The sequence below is a fragment of the Schistocerca cancellata genome, chromosome 1 (genome assembly GCF_023864275.1).
Source record: "Schistocerca cancellata isolate TAMUIC-IGC-003103 chromosome 1, iqSchCanc2.1, whole genome shotgun sequence".
Classification (NCBI taxonomy): Eukaryota; Metazoa; Arthropoda; class Insecta; order Orthoptera; family Acrididae; genus Schistocerca; species Schistocerca cancellata.
This window is the reverse complement of record NC_064626.1, coordinates 613,782,024-613,804,084: the sequence shown is the minus strand read 5'-3', so window position 1 is coordinate 613,804,084 and position 22,061 is coordinate 613,782,024. Positions and strand designations below refer to the sequence as shown.

Below are 22,061 nucleotides of genomic sequence, written 5' to 3'. Positions count from 1 at the left end.
GATAAATCACAGCATATGAATGCCCTTATTTGTTCCCCTCTTCTGTAACATTTGTCATGTTTCAGAAAGATGTAGCTGTCTAAATTTACCAAGCTTATGGGAATACTTGTTTTGAGCCAGGTTTCTGACAGAAGTATTCATGGATGTGTATGACTTTAAATAGAGGATGTTTCATAATTCATGTTATACACTACAATAGGGGACTTAGTAGATCAAGTTTTACATAGTAACCCATGTCCAGAAATGTCATTCAACAACGCTCCCAAGCATCAAAGTTATAGGCACTGGGGCCTGTAAATGTACGTATATATGAGGTGATTCCATGATGATGTTACAATCTTTCAAGGATGATGGAGAAGGATAAATGTAGTAATTTGAGGCAAGGGTCCCTGCACTGGATACAAACAAGTCAAAAGCTATAAGCAAAAACCATTCTGACACCTCTTATTGTGGAATACATGTACCATTACTGTTGTTGCTAAGACTGTTACTCAGATAACTTTCGAGTGATAGTATGGATCAAAACAAGAAAAAATGTCTCATAAACATGGGCTCTAAAATGCATACCTTAAGAGCGATGAGCACTTGTTCAATAGAGGAGATATGTTTCACACTAGTAAATATCAAAAAGAGCCAATAGCTCCTCAGGTATGCATTTTAGAGCCCATGTTTTAGACATTTGTGCCTGTCTTAGTTGATATTACTGCTCTGAAAGTTGTATACCTATATTCTTAACAACAGCAGTACCAGTGCATGTATTCTGCTGTCAGAGGGATCAGAATGATTTTCACTTGTATCTTTCAACTTGTTTATTTCCATACCAAGGATCCTTACCTAAAACTGATACATTTATCCATTTCCATCATCCTTGAACCTTTGGGAGATCATCATGGAACCACTCTGTACATACATACATTTGCCAGTGCCAGTGCCTATAACTTTGATGCTCTGCAGTGTCATTGTATGACATCTACAGACTTGGGTTCCTGTGTAAAACGTGATCCACTAATTCCCCTCTACAACTTCTAGAAGCGTGTAACACAATTGTGAAACACCTCATATATGACAGAATTCTCTGAAATGAGCTGGCAGAGACTGAACATTTGCATGTGCAGTGTGAAGCTAGGTACATTCAGGTGTAAAGCTTGCGAGGTTGCTGCTGCTGGACATTAGCAACTCTTTATCAGGGTGGGCAAGGGAACAGTGCATAGCAAAGTACACTGAGGTTGAGGATCATAGCTTCCTGAAAGTGAAAGCAGCAGGTATCTTGTGGGAAGAGGGAGGTTTAGTGCCAAGGCTAGTGGGCTTTGCAGTAGCTGTTAAACAACTGACTGCTGACAGGAAAAGAAATTCGCTAAACAGAGCTAGAATAATCTGTGGGCAACAGTACTGACAGCAAGATAAATGGAATAAAAACAGTGTGCACTATTAAGAGCACTAGTGATGAGTTACAACAATAATATAATAATAAATTCCAGAATGAAATTTTCACTCTGCAGCGGAGTGTGCACTATTATGAAACTTCCTGGCAGATTAAAACTGTGTGCCTGACCGAGACTCGAACTCGGGACCTTTGCCTTTCACGGGCAAGTGCGCTACCATCTGAGCTACCGAAGCACGACTCACACCCAGTCCTCACAGCTTTACTTCTGCCAGTATCTCATCTCCTACCTTCCAAACTTTACAGGAGCTTCTGGTTTGTTGTACTTGGTGGCATCTCTTGCTTCTGCTATGGGGTGAGTGTCCAAGTTTGCCGTTGATCACAGTTCGGCAGTGGCAATTCATTTGACAGAACAGCTAGTATGTGGTATTACCTACATAAAAGGCTGTGCAAAAGGACTGATATAAAGCATGACTTTCAGCCCTGATGGAAGGGTTATGCTTGTGATGGGGCTGCAACAGGACGTGCTTAATGGCTACGTGGAGATGGTCTTGGATCTGTGTTTTTCACAGGGATATGTCTCATGTGGGAAAGTACTGGGAGTATGTGTGGCATAAGGACCAGAGGGGCGGGTACCGGAATACCACTTTCACTGTCAACAGAAGGATTTTGGAAAGGTTGTCTTCCATTTCAAGGCAAAATGAAAGGTAGTTGAAATTCTGGCAGAGAATGTAGTTACACTCCTTCAGTCCAGGGTGGTATTATTTTCCAAAATTTTTTCCACCTCTCACAAAATGAAGATTCAGCCAAGAGGTCAATGATTTTCTGTATATTAGGAGCTCCTGCTGGACTGTGATGATGAATGTAATAAGTAATCAAAAGATATTTGGAAATATTTTTTTAATGAAATATGATAATGTCATGTAACTTCAAAACAAAATTTAATGTAAAAAACAGTTGCATTCATGATAAACTTACAGGAAAAGAACTTGCTTAATTTTATAAATATTAATAATAAGCAAGTGGAGACGAGATGCCTCTTTAATGAATGTTTGCAAGTGATGACAGGGTCCCCTAAGTAATACTGTGCCTGATCATGTCTTGAATGAACTGGGCAGCTTAAGAAATCTTTGAGCCAGCTCAAGCTTCTTCCAGTTCCACAATCTAACAGTGTCTGTTGGTACCAACTCTAAGATGGATCTTACGCAGTAGTTAATTCTTGAAATCACAAATAAGTTTCAGTTTTATTCTCTGTTTTATTTTGTTTGTTATGCATTTAATTTGTGATTAATGTCTTTCCTTATATTATCAAAATATTTCCAGCTTGTTTGTAAATGAAAGCTAATAAGTTATTTTACACATTGTTCTATTATATGGACGTGGTCTGAAATGCTCATTTACAACCCATATGATGAATTGTTATGGACTTTAATAGTCAAATTAAGCATGCTGAAAAACAGTTAGAAAATCCAGAGTAAAAATGATGAAGCAAACTCCAGAAATGAATTTATGCATTTTTATTTAGAAACATGAAGATAACTACTTGGGCCTCTCCAAGTTTTTGATTGGTCAAATAACTTACCAGAATGCAGCTGGGTTCCATCCTTGAAAAATTTCTATATTTTGACAGGTAAACACCCTGTCATTTTCAAAACACAAATGAGATGAGAGCTCACCCTGCATGCCACCTTAAATCCTTGGTGGACAATGCAATGTCAACCAGAAACCAAAAGATGGCATATTTAGAAACAAATGTTTCCCTGACTTGTAATGTGATATTACAACTCACCAGTAAGTATTTGGATGACACATCATTATCCATGCTAGAGAAGAGCTTGAACTTTGTATTGGAACCCAAATGCTTTTCTAGTTATTTATTTCGTAAGTTTTGTCAAAGGGGTGCTACCGAGGAGTCTAGGATAGAAGCGTGTCACATTGATGGGTGCATGTTTGCCAAAGAATGTGAGAATTCTACTTTACAGTTTCTCAGTGTGGATTCTGATATTGTTATCTGTGGACAAGAGGAAAAGAACAATGCTATGGTTGAGCTGGACAAATGGGGTTGTGTTTATAAGACACAGCGGTTACTAGCTGAACCATTGCATCACAGACTCAGTGCTGACCAGACAAAAATAATTGAGAGGAAGATTACCACCCTCTTGAAGAAAAGTAAATAGCTCAACATGTATGGTGTTGTCTCCTTTAGATTATCTGAAGATCTGTAAGGAAGCAATTCCTCTATTGTCAGTAATACATTAATATAGGTGCGCCAACACACTGTGTAGCAAAACACCTTGCTACTCTGCTTGAGCTTACTAGTTGGTCAGTACGTATCTACATCTGCATCTGCGTGACCAATCATCAATTCACAATTAAGTGCCCGGCAGAGGGTTCACTAAACCACCTTCAAGCTATTTCTTTACCATTCCACCCTCAAACAGCGCAGGAGAAAAACGAACACTGAAATATTTCTGTGGGAGCTGATTTCTTTTATTTCATTACAGTGATTCTTTCTCCCTATGTAGATGGGTACCAACAAAATAATTTCCCCTTTGGAGGAGAAAGTTGGTAATTTAAATTTTGTGAAGAGATTCTGCTATAAAATTCTTTATTTTAATGATTGCCACCCTAACTCGTGTATCACATCCATGACACCCTCACCCCTACTTTACAATAATATAAATTGAGCTGCATTTCTTTGAACTTTTTTGATATGCCCCAGTATTCCTATCTGAAGCAGATCCTGCACTGCAAAGTGGAACTCATGATGAGGATGCACAAGCATACAGTAGGCAAGCTCTTTAGCAGACCTGTTGCATCTTCTAAGTGTTCTGCCAATAAGACACAGTTGTTGGTTAGCTTTCCACACATTAACTATGTGAGAATTCCAACTTAAGTTATGCATAATTGTAATCCCTAAATATTTAATTGAATTCACAGCCTTTAGATTTATGTGATTTACTGTATGACCAAAATTTAGTGGATTCTTTTTAGTACTGTACTCATGTGGAAGGCTTCACAGTTTGTACCATACAGATATCTTGTCCAAAACATTTTTCAGTTGTTTTGATCATCTGATGACTTTACCAGATGGTAAATGAAAGCATTATCTGAAAACAATTGAAGATGACTGCTCAGATTGCCTATTAAATCATTTATATAGATTAGGAACAGCAGAGGGCTATAATACTTCCTTGGGGAATGTCAGATATGATTTCTGTTTGACTTGATGACTTTCCATCAATTACTATCAATGTGACCTTTCTGACAGGAAATCATGAATCCAGTTGCACAACTGGGATAATACTTCATAGGCACAGAATTTGATTCAAAGTTGCGTGTGATGAACAGTGTCAGAAGCCTTCTGGAAATATAAAGACATGGAATCAATTTAACATCACCTGTGGATAGCAGTCACTACTTCATGAGAATAAAGAATGAAATTTTCTGAATCTGTGTTGATTGTTTGTCAGTAAATCATTTTCTTTTCGTTAATTTATAAAGTTCAAATGCAGTATTTGTTCCAAAATCCCACTGCAAATCAATGTTAGTCACATTCAGTGGATTACTCCTATTTCCTTTCTTGGGTGTTAGTGTAACTTGTGCAGCTTCACAGTCTTTTTGTATGGATCTGTCAATGAGTGAGCTGTTGAATATGATTGCTAAGTATGGAGCTATTGAATCAGCACACTCTGATAGGAACCTAATCAGCATATAATATGACTGGAGGGCTTGCCTTTGTTGAGTGATTTAAGCTGCTTCACTACTCCATAGATATCTAGTTGTGAGGTATTCATGTTGGCAGCTGTTCTTGGTTTGAATTCTCGAACATTTACTTCGCCTTCTGTGGTGAAGGAATCTTGGAAAGCTGTGTTTAGTAACTCCACTTTAGTGGCAGTGTCATTGGTAACATTATCATTGCTATACTGCAGTCAAGGTATTGATTGTATTTTATTTTTATTTTATCCATATTTTGCAGCTGTGAATATGAATTTATTAAATACACATGAAGTTTGAATAAAATGTCTTGAAGTTTGAATAAAATGCCTTCAGTCAAAATCTTTTTACATTTTATTAAATTACTCAGTGAATTTCAGATCTTGTGGATCTATCTTCAGGTGCAAGTCATCTAATACATAACTGCTCTTGAGTGAGTTGAAATGCATTTTCCTGTTATGAAAAAGTTAGATGATAGGTTTCGTATTTTGTGAATTAGTGTGGAAGTATGTCAGAAACAGTGGAGAAAACAACAAAAAACTTATCAAACAAACAAGACTGGTCTCCAAAGATTAAAAATGTTCTTCCTTGTTTGTTTGGTAAGTCTTTTACTGTTATTTTTTCCCCACTGATTCTCAGATATCGCTGCACTTGATTCACAAAAGAAAAACCTAATACCTAACTTTCTCATAACAGGAAAATGCATTTCACCTCATTCAAGAGCAAATGTAAACTGTGTATTAGATGATTTCCACTTGAAGATGGACTGATAGCGTCTGAAATGCATTATATAATTTCATAAAACATGAAAAAATTGTGACAGAAAGCATTTTATTTAAACTTCCTAGGCACAGATTATGTATTGCTGCTGGTGGACTTTACATACACCCAGAATCTCTTTGGATATTCTGTCACATTTCATGACAGAGTTTCATTGAAGAAACTGTTAAAAGTGTCTTACATTAAAGTATTTTACATTCTTTTAAATTTTGCATCCTCCCCCCCCCCCCCCCCCCCTCCCTCCAAGAGTGTTCTGACCTGTTTTGTGTATAATGGAGGATCAGTACCATCTTTATGAATTTATTTGGCTTATATCTCTGTCGATACTATTTCTTTGAATTGAAGCCTCACTGGATCTTGGAAGGAGCAGAGGCTGCCTGTTAGGAAGGCATCAAGCAAATTCTTATCTGCTGTATATCACATTAGGAATTCAGTGGGTATCATGTCAGTCAGAGGAATGTTTGACTGACTCTGATATTTTACTGAGTTTTAATATGGTACCTCTCTTCACTCACATTTCTCTGTGGGATTCACTATGCTTGATTAAAGTTAGGTCTGGTGTTGAATTAACATACTTGTTTTGACATGTGTTGCCCTCCATTTACTTTTTATTGAATGACCAGTTCTATGAGCAGAGAGAGTTATAATGGGAAGTCCTTTGTCACCAACCTCTGCCATTCTTTTTATGGAAGATTTTGTGGAATGTATTCTACAGTCAGTCACTCAGAAGCCTCCATGCTTTTTTTTTTTAGATAAGTAGATGATACTTTTATTATTTGGTGTCATGGTAGTGAGAATTTGCACAGCTTTTTAGAACATCTCAATTCAATCCATCCGAATGTTTGCTTTAACATGGAAATGAGAAAATTGATTGCCTTCCCATCACTGCTGCACTGATAAAGAAAGAGGCCGATGGTACATTGGGACTTGTCATTTATCAGAAGTGTACCCACACTAATTTGTATCTTCATGCTGATAGTTGTCACCATATGGCTCACCATGGTGGGATACTACATACCTTGATTTATAGGCCCCATGTCAGTGCCTTACCTGAAAGTTCATCAGCTGTGTTAGCCCACCTTGCAGTAACCTTGTGTCAGAGTTGGTAAGGTGAGAGACAAATAACACACACATTGTGCTGTTGACCAACCGTGCATCACCTGAATGAGGAAAATAATGATGCCGCACCTAAGTCTGCACCTTTATTGCTTTACACAGATACTATTTACAGCAGGACTGGATTGAGAAAACACAGTTTGAAATATGTTTTGCTACCACCATCTAAGAAAAAGGCACATATATATTCTGTAAACAATGATCTCATTGTCTGCTATATCCCTAGCAGTTGTGGCATGTCTTACTTTGGTCAGACCATCAGAATTGTGGAGGACTGATCTATAGAGCACAAGTGTCACAAAGGCTTACAACAGCTGAGCCAATTTGTATTAGTAGAACACTACCTTGGCTCCAGTCATCAGATTGAGTACAACAACAGGGAGATTCTGGCTTTCACTTCCAGTTACCTGGAGAATGGTATTGAGAAAGATGTTGAGATTAAACTAGGAAGTGATCTGATAAATAGATAATGAGATTTTTGCTGAAATTGTGCCTATAATCATGATCTGCCCTTGTCCTAACAACAGAGGGACAGAGCGATCACTACCTGATCACTCATTATTAATTTAACATTTTGTGAATGATAAAATCTGATGTTGGTTATCTTTGGTTGTGAGGTAATGCTAGTTACTTCCAGTTAGTGTTGTCTTTCCTGTTTGACATTGCCTTCCTCACTAATGGCTAAAGTTGTCATAAACTGCAATCACTGTTTTTGTTTGTGTCTCGAAAATGAGAGGGTGTTCACTAATTGAAATATATGCGGATATTGCACCCATGTATGTTCCCATAAGTCATAAAATGAATGTGCTTTTGCATTTTTGGCTGTCTGGTGCAAGTCTTTTTATGTGATGCCATTTCAGTGACTTGCATGTTGATGATGAAACAATGTTGAGGACACGCACAAACTCAGTCCCAAGTCGAGAAAATCCCTGGCCTGTGTGAGAATCAAACTTAACGCCCTGTGATTGAGAGGCACCAACATTAACCACAAGACCACAAGCTATTGATCCCTAAGTTATTATATTACATGAATATTGTGTACATGTTTTGGTATGTCAATTTTTAGCAAAGAAAGTGAATTGTGATATAAACCATAATAAAAAATGCAATATGAGCTACCAGTCATAGACACCAATGGTTTTCAAGAAAACGATCTTCCCGTACATACTTCCAGACAGGCATTGGCTGTTTAGTATGAGCTTTGTGCTTGATAATATTTGTTCAGATGGTACAGAGTGATCTACAATGAGCATCTGCTGTTATTTTTTTCTCAATTGTAACAGAAGATCTGCAGAGCAATGTGGAAGGATCTCCCCCCTATATTACTAGATCTTGCAGTATGTTGGTCATTGCAGTGCTGAACTTCATAGTTAACAGCGTTCTAGGAGGGTGAATCATTTAACAAAGGAATGCCACTGATATACTAATGATGGAAACAACAGGTGGTTTGAGAAAACTGTTTCGTATCCTATGATGGACCTAAATGGGGAAATGAGAAGCTGATATTATGTTTCACCTTTTCACTGCTTCTGAAACCCAACTTTTTAATACAGGGTTCCAGTAATGTTACAAGCACCATTTGTTCTGCATTCTCTGTTAAATCACCTGAATGTCCACCTGCGTAGCTTGGTGGTAACATGCTTGCCTCCCGTGCAAATGGGCCGGGGTTCGATTCCTGGCTGGGTTGGAGGTTTTCTCTGCTCATGGACTGGGTGTTGCGTTGTCCTCATCATCATTTCATCTTCATCATTGATGTGCAAGTTGCCCAATGTGGTGTTGAATGAAATAAGACTTGCACTTGGTGGCCGAACTTCCCCAAATAGGGGCCTTCTGGCCAACGATGCCATACGCTCATTTCCATTTTTCCATCACCTGAACCAGTTGTCTAATAGATGCCCAATGATTCCTAGTTTATCCTTGAGCAAGCAAACAAAACTGGAAAACAAATAAAAAAAAGAAATAATATGATGACATTTACGTCTTAATTTTTTGAAATTCAGAAATTTTGGATATAGTCTACTTTGTCATGAGGTTTAAGATATGAGTGAAGCAAGGAAAATATTGCACACCTATGGTGTACCTGGAAATATACTTAAACAATGGAAAATCCAGGATGGAATGTAACAATATAATGAAAAGGATAGTTGCTGCTCACCATACAGCAGAGATGCTGAGTTGCAGAAAGCATGACAAAAAGACTGTCAGAAAGTTAGCTTTCGGCGAACAAGACCTTTGACAAAAATAGACTTAGCATCTCCTCTATATGGTGAGTAGCAACTATCCTTATCATTATACTAAAATATATTTCATGTTTATTGTATTATTATTTACAATATTTGTGACCTTACCATTTAACTGTCATTTGTTTACAGTTTCACCAAATGAAGATGAAATTAGGGAGAATATATGAATTTGAAGATTTTTAGTGTAAGGCTCACATGCTCACATGCTGTTTCACAGATAGATGCAATTCATTGCTCAAAGATGTGTGTTGCTTAAACATGTCAAAAAAGTCATTAATGATATAAGTAGAGCAGCAGCAGCTATCTTGGGCCCATCATCCTTTATGTTGCACTTGCCTGCAAATGCTGTCATTTGATTGAACTTTTCCTTCATGGAATGTTATATTGGGGAGCCAAGAGTTTTATGAAACCTTTGAAACTGGTACCCTGAGCTATTAATGAAGGCTGATAACCTTTAGTTATCATACTAAGTAATGCACTGTCGATTTATGTCTGCCTTACAACATTCCGTTCAACTGCTCTTCCATGTCCTTTGCTGCCTCTGACAGAATTACAATGTCATCAGCGAACCCCAAAGTTTTTATTTCTTCTCCATGGATTTTAATACCTACTCCAAATTTTTCTTTTGTTTCCTTTACTGCTTGCTCAATATAGAGATTGAATAACATCAGGGAGAGGCTACAACCCTGTCTTACTCCCTTCCCAACCACTGCTTCCCTCTCATGTCCCTCGACTTTTATAACTGCCATCTGGTTTTTGTACAAATTGTAAATAGCCTTTTGCTCCCTGTATTTTACCCCTGCCACCTTTATAATTTGAAAGAGAGTATTCCAGTCAACATTGTCAAAAGCTTTCTCTAAGTCTACAAATGCTAGAAACGTAGGTTTGTCTTTCCTTAATCTTTCTTCTAAGATAAGTCGTAAGGTCAGTATTGCCTCACGTGTTCCAGTATTTGTATGGAATCCAAACTGATCTTCCCTGAGGTCGGCTTCTACTAGTTTTTCCATTCGTCTGTAAAGAATTAATGTTAGTACTTTGCAGCTGCGGCTTATTAAACTGATTGTTCGGTAATTTTCACATCTGTCAACACCTGCTTTCTTTGTGATTGGAATTATTATATTCTTCTTGAAGTCTGAGGGTATTTCGCCTGTTTCATACATCTTGCTCACCAGATGGTAGAGTTTTGTCAGGACTGGCTCTCCCAAGGCCGTCAGTAGTTCCAATGGAATGTTGTCTACTCCGGGGGCCTTGATGTTATAAGAATGAAAACAACCAATTTATGACAATATAATGTAATTGGATAGATAAAAAATCTACTCACCAATTGGCGGCAGAACACACACATAAAAGGAGTTTATAATTAGTCGAGCTTTCAGAGCAACTAGCTCCTTCTTCAGGCAGAAGGATTAAAGGGGGAGGAAGAGAGTTGAAGGAAATGGACTGGAGAGGTTTAGAAAAAAGGATAGATTTAGCAAAAATCACCCAGAACTGCAGTTCAGGGGAGACTCACCAGCTGGGATGAGAAGGAAAGCCACTGGCTGCAAATGCTTGCTAATTATAACCTTCTTTTATTAGTATGCTCTGCCACCACTTGGTGAATAGATTTTTGTATCTATTCAATTATGTTATATTGTCAACAATTGATTGCTTTCATTGTTATATTAGCCCATGTGACCATCACTCCTTCTTATGCAACACTCTTGTCAGTCTTTGTTGTCACCTGTCTTGTTCAAACTGGTGTCTGTCTTCAACCTTATGTGCTAATCCATTTGTTTATTTGTCTGTGTCACTAAGACTAATCAACTCTTTGCCCCTACATCTTTTCTTGTACTGAATTATGTGCAAATAGATGGGTCCATTTTAGTTGAATATAACAATTCCATTGTTATTTATGAATTTGCCTCTAACAATTTACAATTCACTACACTGCAGGGCTTTCTCCTGATCATCTTTCACAAATTTATTTACAAATTTGACAGCTACTTTCTTTCCCACCCTCCACTTATCTTGTTTATACATAATTCTTTTAGGTTTTTGTGTATTGGTTTTTTGCCAAGCCACTCTGATTGACTTTTACTGCCATCTCCTACATTACTTTAACTGCCAAGCTAAATAGTTTACATTTTATTCTATGACTTTATCTTTCTATTCACCTAGTTTTTAAAATTTGGATCTTTTCACTACTTTCCTAATTGATTTTTTTCTTCTCCGACATTTTTTTCATACCATATAGACCACTTTTCTGGTGAGAAATTCTCACCCATTCATTGCCTCTTGTTGACCATTGTCTGTTATCATGAATTCCATATGAATTTTTCTGATTTTTTCTGAGTTTTTTCCTTTGCTTTTCTTCTGGCTTTTTATCTTTTATCCTCCCTCTGCTTGTCTCTTTTGCCACTCCTATGGTTTCTAACATTTTAAATTGTCTTCTCTTGTCATGATGAATCCCATCACATATTACATATGTTGTTTTTGAAAACATGCTTTTGCACTATCAAAACTAAGGTCCCACATTCTATTTTTTGAAACCTGTTCGTCCTTTGGAGTCCTCCAAAAGGCCTAGCATTGAAAGTCCCTGTTTCCGTATGTAATCCTACTCTACACCAGCCTCTTTAATGGTTTAAAATACAGCAATCTCTTGCTCTTACCCAGCTAATCTGCAACCTATATGTCTCGTCAGCCAATTCCCACTCCACCAGACTTCTCTCCTTCTACATAATCCCACTGTTATCTGCCCCTAATGTTTCCTTGGATGCACTTTCCTTCTCATCCCATCCAGTAAGTTTCCCCTGACCTGTGATTCTGGGTGACTTTTCTGAAATCTACCCCTTTTCCTAGACCTCTTCAGTCCTTTTCCTTTGCCCCTTTTCCATCCTCTTCAACCCTTCTGCCTGAAGAAGGAGCCACTGGCTCCAGAACCTTGCCTAATCATAACCTTATTTTGTATGTGTGTTCTGCTGCTGCTTGGTGAGTGGATTTTTTATCCATCCAATTACATTTTATTATTATTGATGTTGTGTTTTAATATTGGTTCTGCAATATTTCATCACTTATTCTTCATTAACATTTTTCTGGAAGCTACTCAAAGTAGGGTCTTTTTTAAGCCCATTATTGCTTCTCTGTATGAAGTACTCTCAAGTGAAGGGAATGTAAAAATAAATCAAATCAAGTGTAAGAGTTTGTTAATAAGAAAATATGCTTTTACACTATGTGGCACTCATACTGCTACTACGCAACAGAAAATAGTAAATAATAATGTCACACTTCAATAATGTGGATACTTTCATTAACTGGGGTTTGTGTAATATTTTGAATATCTGTAGTACCAATCAAATGCAGAGGCATTTAGGTCTCCCTGGAAATGCAATTTGAAAGATCTTAACCTCCTTCCTTACCCATATCTGCTCCTTTTGCAAGACTTTTTTACTCTGTTAAAAGCAGTTACCTGCACACCAACCCTGAGATATGGTTTCTTGTCTTATAACAGTTACAATATTCTCAGGATCATTTGAAGGGGCTATGTCTTAAATCTGCCTTTTCTGTTTGCTTTTGCTTCTACAGGCAGTGATAACTTCATTTGACAGATAATTAAAAAATCTGATAAATTAAATAAACAAACACTGTTTCTTAGCCTTGTTTCACAATGTTATTGCACAACCTAGGTTTCGGGTTATAAGCCCATTTTCAAGTACATTACTGATTCCCAAGGATGATAATGCACAGATAAACATGATGACAAGGCAAAGATAATCTCAGCTTGTTAAGGCGTTGATCCATAACTTAATGTACAATTACATCAATGACCACTTTTTAACAAATTACATACATTATTACACATTCACCAATTATACTACATTGACCAGACTAAAGTTATGCATCAGCCATGATATTTTTAACTACAATGGACTGGGGCCTGAAGTTTTGCTTCTATCCTGGGGTTATGATCTCATCTAAAAGAGGTGAATAATTGAACTGGATTTGCTCATTTAATTATGGGTGTTGGGATGGGTATATCCTTACATCTATTAGTAAACGAGGAAACCCAATTCAATTATTCACCAATTTTAGATGAGATCACAACTCCAGGATAGAAGCAAAACTTTGGGCCCCAGTCCATTGTAATTAAAAGTATCTTGGCTTATGCATAATTTTAATACGGTCACTGTTGTATAATTTGCGAATATGTAATCATGTATGTGATTTGTTAAAAAATGGTCATCGAATGTAATTGTACATTAAGCTATAGATCAATACCTTAAGAAGTTGAGATTATCTTTTCCTTGTCATCATGTTTATCTATGCATTATCATCTATGGGAATCAGTAATGTACTTGGAAATTGGCTTATAACCCGAAACCTAGATTCTGCAATAACATTAATAATAAATTGTGAAACAAGGCTAAGAAACAGTGTTTGTTTAGTTAATTTACAATGTTTCGCCAAGAACCCACAGTTGATTAAATTAAAATAATTAAAATATTATAAAATTTTGCTTTGGAACTGCATTACAATTGTCTTATATCTACTGGCCTGTTTTTTTTAGAGAAGCTCCAACCATTTTCCTTTTTTAAATATATATCTTAACACTGCAGTAAAATTTGAAAATTAACTCTTTGAAACATAGATATTAATAGTTAATAACACCTGTGGCCCCCAAATAATTTACTTAGACTGTAGTTACATAATTACTAAACTAATGTGTTGTACTGCAGAAGTAAGAAGTGAGTACCTTACTGGCAGCATCCTCTTTCTTATGTGTGGTTATTTTCTTTCCAGGCCTTGGTATATAAGAAATCACTGCAACTTTGTGTATGGGCAATAAGAGAACACAAGGATGAGCATGAACAGCAGCCAATATATTTACATAAATCAGGTGGTCTGATTAATAGTCACAATGCAGGCATAAAAGAGAAGAGACCAGAAAGTAGTCATGATTTATCAAATGGTACAGTCAAGCATACCATGGAAAAACATGTGAAATGTCAAACAGCAATAGATACTGGAACAATAACAAACTTGATGTCAGAAGATTCATTCAACATAATGTCATTTTTTTGGATTGGACATTATATTTGGGCAATTCCACTGAAGGCAAGTATTTTACTGTTTAATGTTTAACTGTTAACATTCTGCTTTGCACACAAATGAAATATTAAATTGATATTGGTATAATTGTTCGAGGGAAGTACTGATAAGCAATATAAACATCATGGTCTGAATATTTCTGATAAGAGGCAACATGGATGGCTAATAGGCAAAAGCATTCAGTCCTTTGATAAATGAGGATCTGTCCAATAGTAGTGACTTTCAGTAATTTTTCTAGGACTTTGTTCAGAATAAATATTTCAGAAATATAGTTGCACTGTAACTGTAGCTACAGTCAAAATGGCTAGCAGTAGAATTGTGCTCTACCAAAACTACAGTTTGGTGGATTTGGTACACTACATAAACAATGTAGTAAATGATAGGTCCATTATTGGTAGCATTGGCAGGGAAAGGAACATAAATAAATGAATGTGTAAGAGAGGAACTGGGAGCTGACTATTTCTGTTCACATTTTCTTTGTTTGATTGTTTATTTTGTGCATAATTAGAACTGCACATCATTCAGAGTTAGTCCACTGCGTATTTTATATCCTTACAGAACATGAACTGAGTTTTAAAAGTAATAAGAATTAGTTGAGTGCCTATCTTCTGCATTTTTATGTAACCACAGCAAGATGCTGATTATATACATAAAGAAAGTGATTGTTATGACACCTAATGTACAGGCATTGTGGATATGATCTTAACTGACCAAAGCTACTAAGAAAACTAGAAAACTACCATAGTCTATGCCTGCTTATAGTATGCTACAGTAGCCTATGGTAATTTTACAACTCTAGCTACAAGTAATGAACACCACTGTCATTCACATGATCCTAGCAACAACAACAACAGTGTTTAGCAAAGTAAAGCATTGCAGCCTGTACAGAGCCACAGAGCCAGTAGTTTCGAAGGGAGGGGTGGAGTGGGGGGGGGGGGGGGAGGAGGGTGTGTGGCAGCAGGAAGCTGGATGTAGAGATGAGCTGGGAGACGTAGCTGTGGAGGATGGTGTACTCCCAGCCGTACCCAACCATCTGGTTTGTGAGAGCAGCGAAACATCCTCCTGGAAACACTACTCAATATACACGTCCAGTCCTGAGGGCGTCTCCTGGGGCAAAGACAGTGATGGTGGGTCCAAGTCCATAAGGTCGGAGAACAGTGACGGTGGAGACAGAGGTGAGGGTGCGATGTTCATTGGCTCATCCTCACCTGTGGGTGGTCTCATGAGGCCGTGAATCTGGGGAAAGAAAAGCAGCAGAGTCATGGGGCAAATGACAAATGCAAATTAGATACTGGTGATGGTGCTGCAAATTATCAGAACCTGCAATTAGATACATATATGTGCCAATGCGTTTCTGGATCTCACCTTGCTCCCAGCACTGACGATGGCCAAAAACCCTGTAAAGAACAAGATTGTGCAGTGCAAAGTAATACTTGTGGACCAATGGCAGTTCCAAATGTTGTGGCGGGTGGAGCAAGTGAAGCGGCCATGCAGAAGTTCCACTGGTGATGGTCTGTCACGTGCGTGGGAGTGATAGGAGGTGAGAAAAGAGTTGCAACATCTGTACCCATGTGTGGGAGATGGGTGGGAGGTGCGAAGCTTGGCCATTTGTTGTTTAAAAGTGTGTACGAAGCATTCTGGACTGGGCATGGAAACGATTACTTGTTAGATGACGAATGCCATTTCATTCACAAAATTGTCGAAAGTCATGTGATGTGAACTGAGGTCCATTGACTGTAACAATGACTTTAGGCAATCCTTCAAGGCAAAAAATTGAGGACAACACTTGAATGGTGCTATGTGATGCGGTAGAGTTCATAGGCACTGCAAATGGAAACTTGCTAAAAGAGTCACCACAAAAGCCAACAGGTGTTCCAGAATGGTCCTGCAAAGTCAATGTGCACCCAATGCTTTGGTGATTGCATCTTAGGCGAAGCTACAAAGGTCTGTGGTGGAACAAATTGGTTTACCATGCATACGCAACACTGTGATGTCATCTATTCAATGAGGATGCCTCTGCCCTGCCAAGTACAATGGTGGCGTGCTAACTGTTTAGTGCAAACAATTCCCCAGTGTCCTTGGTGAAGCAATTGTAACAAAGCATTTTGCAACACTGCGGGAATGAGCTCATGCAATTGTCCACTGTCAGATTGTACTAACATCATGCATTGTTATACTGCAAGATTATGCCAATGAACAAAGTATTGGCCACTATTGAGCTCAGAATACTGTCCAATAAGTGAGGCCAAGACATGTGAATGTAATGCAACAAAATCTTCAGCTCAGTATCTGCTTCTGTCGTCTGTGCAATTTTTCTGTCTTCAGTGGAAAAGACTGCAACAATTCAGAGTCCTGCACATTGATTTGGCAACAAGATACATCAGAGGAATCAAAATCAGAGCCGGGGACAATTGGAAGGGCGTCAGCATTGCCGTGCTTTGCTGCAGGTCTGTACACAATTTCATACTGATACTGGGATAGAAACAAAGCCCAATGTTGCAATTTTTAAGCAGTACATATAGGAACCAGCTTTGATGGATGAAACAAGGAGTGCAAAGGCTTGTGATCTGTCACTAAACAGAACTTGCGACCAAACAGATAGTGATGGAGTTTTGTTGCACTATACACAGTAGTGGCAGCTCCTTTTTCAATTTGTGAATAATTGCACTGAGTTTGATTTAACTACTTTGAGGCAAAAGCAATAGGTCTGTCTTGTGTATCAATTCTGTGTGAAAGCACAGCTGCAGTTCGGTAAGAGGAAGCGTCTACTTGCAAAATCACTAGTTTGGCAGGATCAAGAGGTACTAAACATCTGTCATCAAGCAAGGTATTTTTAAGTTTCTGAAATGTGTCATGACACTCTTCGAAACTAACCAAGAGTTTTAATTACATGTTTATTATGGGCTGAAAAACAGTGGGTTTATAAAAATGATAGGAACTTTTTTAATAGTAATTCCTACACCGTTGATTTAGGTGTCTACAACATATTAAAATTTCATTAACATCGAACAAATGTGTTTCAAGATACATAATTTTAAAGTGAGTAGTGCGTAGCAAAAACTCCCAAATCTCGGACAATTCTTGCTACTATCTTAAATAATAAATAATTACAGCGATTTAAAACCAAAATGTGTCATGTATCCGGACTCACAGTTAAACAAAAATATATTCGGATAACTCATTTTGCGATAGACCCATGGGTTCATTTGTAATTAAAGACTAAAGTGATTCTCAACAGTAAGAAATCAAATAGTAAACGTCTGCCTTCTTCTTTCTTGCTGTTTTCTTTTTCAGCTCATCACATTCAGTACAGTTTACTTTAGTGGTTTCCCATCCTCATTTTTGACACAGGCTCTGTACTGCTACTGGCTGAGTGAAAACCATTTTTTTACTTTTATTTACTTTTTATTTTTATTTTTTACTTTCCTTTACTTGAAATGTACCCAGTTACTAAAACATCCTAATACTTCTTTAGTGTGTGATATTTTTTGAAAAATGGCACCATGCAGAGAGCCACATCAACTTTTTGCATCTTATGTGTGTCACTTTTCACTGTGAACGAGCAGTACATACTACACAGGATCTCTGAGGAATCTCCTTTTTCTCCATTGCTACGAGGAATCCTGGATACTGTCCCTCTTTATTCTGCTGTTGGAATGGACTTTCTTCTTTGGTTGTCCATGGGATTGCACTTTTACACATTTGAGTATGAAATTTATCAAGCAACTGACAGATTATTTCCAAGAAGAATACTTTCTTGTATTGTTTCATTGTCTTTCGGATGCACTGTATAGAAGATAACAGCATGTCTGTCTCATCGATTGCACCCATTGACTTATTATAGCTGACAACACAGGTAGGTTTCAGTTTGTTTTGGCCCATTCTATGTTCTTTTTTCTCTGTCTCCATAAACTCTGGTCCATTTACGGTGAAAAGCATCCAGTCTTCTTTTGTGTCTATCCATTTTAGTGCTATTAATGTTCCACAGGACTTGATCTGTATTTCCCTATTTTTCAGCTTGTCTGGAAATGGTGCTAGATGTATCCTGTTTTTGTGTACTGTTCCAATGGCATTTTTACATTTATCATGGAGCCACAGGAATAATTGGGGCTAAAATACCAATTGTCTCAATAAATGGTATGAACTTTGTTGAAGTATGGCAACAACAAACTCACAACAACATCACCTGATTTTCCACAATCAGAATTTCAAGATTCTATTTCCATGGCGGCACCAATGTATACAATATAATCCAAAATATAATTGTTGGTACATCACAAAGGATGAAAATTGTAACGCCAAAATGGCTTTGTTTATTTGGAATGTACTCCTTAAATCAGAGCCTTCCTTCAAAAAGTAGGAGACTTTCATCGATCAATAGATCTTCAAAGGGTACTACTGCCTCACGGAATTTATTTTTTGTGTGATCTTCAATGAGATGTATTTTTACAAGAATATCTTGAGATGCAGTGGAATTGTCACTGCTTCTAACTTTTTACTTCTAGGCATAAGAAGACAACACACTTGGAAGCAATAAAATTCTGCTGGCTCTTTATGTTTCTAGCATGCTAATATCTGGGTATTGTCATCATTTTCTCAGTTATAAATTTATAATAATTGTTGATCTGTATAGAGATGGCAGATGGGGGAAAAATCTAAATGACTTGCTGACTCTTTGAAGTTTGCTTTTAACCCACTAAATGTGTTCACAAAATGATATTATTTCATCACTGGATGATTCTCCATCCAGTCATACTTTCTTTTTCCTGATAAAGTTTCACTTGCTTCATCTTCTTTTCCATCTTCAGAGGAAGAATCTTCTGTTTGTCACGTTGACAATTCAGCAATACATCCAGATGCATCCAACTCTTTGTTGGAAGAAAGTTCCAAAGTATCACTACAATCTTCATCACTACTATTCATAAGAATATCCATTAATTCCTTGTCCAATAAATTGTGTCCCAACATGGCAAAGGCTACACACGCGAACACTGTCGTCTCATCAGAAGCAAAAAGAGGACTGGCCAAATGTTAGACTCGTAAACAGTAAGGGGCCAGAGCAGGAGAAAACTAAAGTGCATTCCTATATTACAAAGAAAACCAGATAATGAGACTGTTGTCAGAAATGAGGACAACAGTGAGTACCTGTTCTATTGTGTACGTTTACCTGCTACTGAGCTCGGATGTATATGAATGCCATTCACTGTCTGGAATTTCCGCCTGCTGGACATACATGAATGCCCATAGCCATCTGGACTTCTGCCCACTGGGCATACATCTGCTCCAATAGCCATCTGGCTCTTCTACCTCCTGGGCATACAAATTAGCTCATCCAAATTAGCAAGAGCTAACCTAGCAGTTTTTGAAACTATTACATAGTTTCTGAAATACTGAACTGTTCACACCCCAGTCACTATAAGTCCAGAAAGTCCAGCCCCAGACCAGAATAGTCTTTCTTGTGTGAGGTAATCATGCAAGCCAGAACTATGTTATGAGTCCGTGAAAGCCCATGTACCATTTATGAACTATGTTAACAGAACAGGACCAGTAACAGAGCCACTTGGACACCATGTGTATACTGTGAGTACAGGGTCTGGCAAAAAAATCTCTCGTATTTGGAGAGGCCACTGTGTGAGTTGTGCTGGGGTTACTGATGTGGAGGAGTTCAGTCGATAGTGGTGGATGTGCCATTTTCAGAAGGTGCAATGGCTTGGCCAGGTGAGCATTCTGGGTTTGTCGAGGAGGGGTATATTTGTAATGGTGGGTCTGTGATTGATGCTCATTGAGCATTTCACATTCACTTTGAACTTGGCTGACATGATTCTGTTTCTGATAGAAAAACTATTCAAATTTGGGTGTCAAACTTTAGAGCATCAGGTTCTGCACTGAACAAAAAATATAATGGCTAACCTCAGACTGTAACAACAGCAGACAATGTGGGTCCTGAGATTTTCTGACAGGACCAAGTGCACAGACCTTTATATGCACTCTTACAAAATGATTGTTCACCAAGAAGGAAGTGAGAGAGATTTTGAAACTCACAGGGCTGTTTGGAAGAAATTCTTCAGAGCATTCCCTCAAGCATTGTTTTGATTTCTTCTGATGAGGCCCACTAACACTTGTCAGATACTGTAAATAAACAAAATTTCCGCTGCAGCAGAATACCCTCAGGAACTTCACCAATGATAATTTCACAACTATCATGTGCCAGTTCGGTGTGCTGTCGCTGAATTAGGTGTGTGGGGTCTGTATTTTCTTGAAGAAGATGGTGTAACAGTACCAGTTAATTCAAATTGCTGCTGTCACATGATAGGGACCGAAATTAAACCAGTTTGTTGGCCACCATGAAGAGGGAGAAGGCTTGTTCATATGATACAGAGCCAAAGCTCACATCTCTCAGCATTCCCATGAAATTTCGAGAGAATTGTTCCCTGGATATTTTCTTTCTTTATGCAGAGACATTGCCTGGCCCCAGAGTTTACCTGATTTATCACCTTGTGATATTTTTCTTTGGGGTCACTATAAGGTTCAAATGCACAAACATTATCCCACAACCCTGCAGTCATGTAAGGTGGCAGTTTCCACCATAAATGATGTGAAGAACTATGGATAACTTCTGGGAAAGGCTTAGTCAATGGGTCAATGATGGAGGATGCCATTTACCACACATACACTCCTGGAAATGGAAAAAAGAACACAATGACACCGGTGTGTCAGACCCACCATACTTGCTCCGGACACTGCGAGAGGGCTGTACAAGCAATGATCACACGCACGGCACAGCGGACACACCAGGAACCGCGGTGTTGGCCGTCGAATGGCGCTAGCTGCGCAGCATTTATGCACCGCCGCCGTCAGTGTCAGCCAGTTTGCCGTGGCATACGGAGCTCCATCGCAGTCTTTAACACTGGTAGCATGCCGCGACAGCGTGGACGTGAACCGTATGTGCAGTTGACGGACTTTGAGCAAGGGCGTATAGTGGGCATGTGGGAGGCCGGGGAGACGTACCACCGAATTGCTCAACACGTGGGGCGTGAGGTCTCCACAGTACATCGATGTTGTCGCCAGTGGTCGGCGGAAGGTGCACATGCCCGTCGACCTGGGACCGGACCGCAGCGACGCACGGATGCACGCCAAGACCGTAGGATCCTACGCAGTGCCGTAGGGGACTGCACCGCCACTTCCCAGCAAATTAGGGACACTGTTGCTCCTGGGGTATCGGCGAGGACCATTCGCAACCGTCTCCATGAAGCTGGGCTACGGTCCCGCACACCGTTAGGCCGTCTTCTGCTCACGCCCCAACATCGTGCAGCCCGCCTCCAGTGGTGTCGCGACAGGCGTGAATGGAGGGACGAATAGAGACGTGTCGTCTTCAGCGATGAGATTCGCTTCTGCCTTGGTGCCAATGATGGTCGTATGCGTGTTTGGTGCTGTGCAGGTGAGCGCCACAATCAGGACTGCATACGACCGAGGCACACAGGGCCAACACCCGGCATCATGGTGTGGGGAGCGATCTCCTACACTGGCCGTACACCACTGGTGATCGTCGAGGGGACACTGAATAGTGCACGGTACATCCAAACTGTCATCGAACCCATCGTTCTACCATTCCTAGACCGGCAAGGGAACTTGCTGTTCCAACAGGACAATGCACGTCCGCATGTATCCCGTGCCACCCAATGTGCTCTAGAAGGTGTAAGTCAACTACCCTGGCCAGCAAGATCTCCAGATCTGTCCCC

The 22,061-nt window shown here is 38.9% G+C and overlaps 1 protein-coding gene across 1 annotated transcript in view; it reads left to right on the top strand.

Annotated features, from left to right (window-relative positions):
• The window catches only part of LOC126090234 (ATP-binding cassette sub-family C member Sur), a gene marked incomplete at its 5' end in the record, with an annotated part of 407,614 nt that overhangs the window by 144,671 nt on the left and 240,882 nt on the right, over window positions 1-22,061 (top strand). Inside the window, one exon of the mRNA XM_049906975.1 lies at window positions 14,014-14,328. Within this exon, the coding sequence (XP_049762932.1) occupies window positions 14,014-14,328 (315 nt within the window). The remainder of the gene's footprint in view (window positions 1-14,013; window positions 14,329-22,061) is intronic.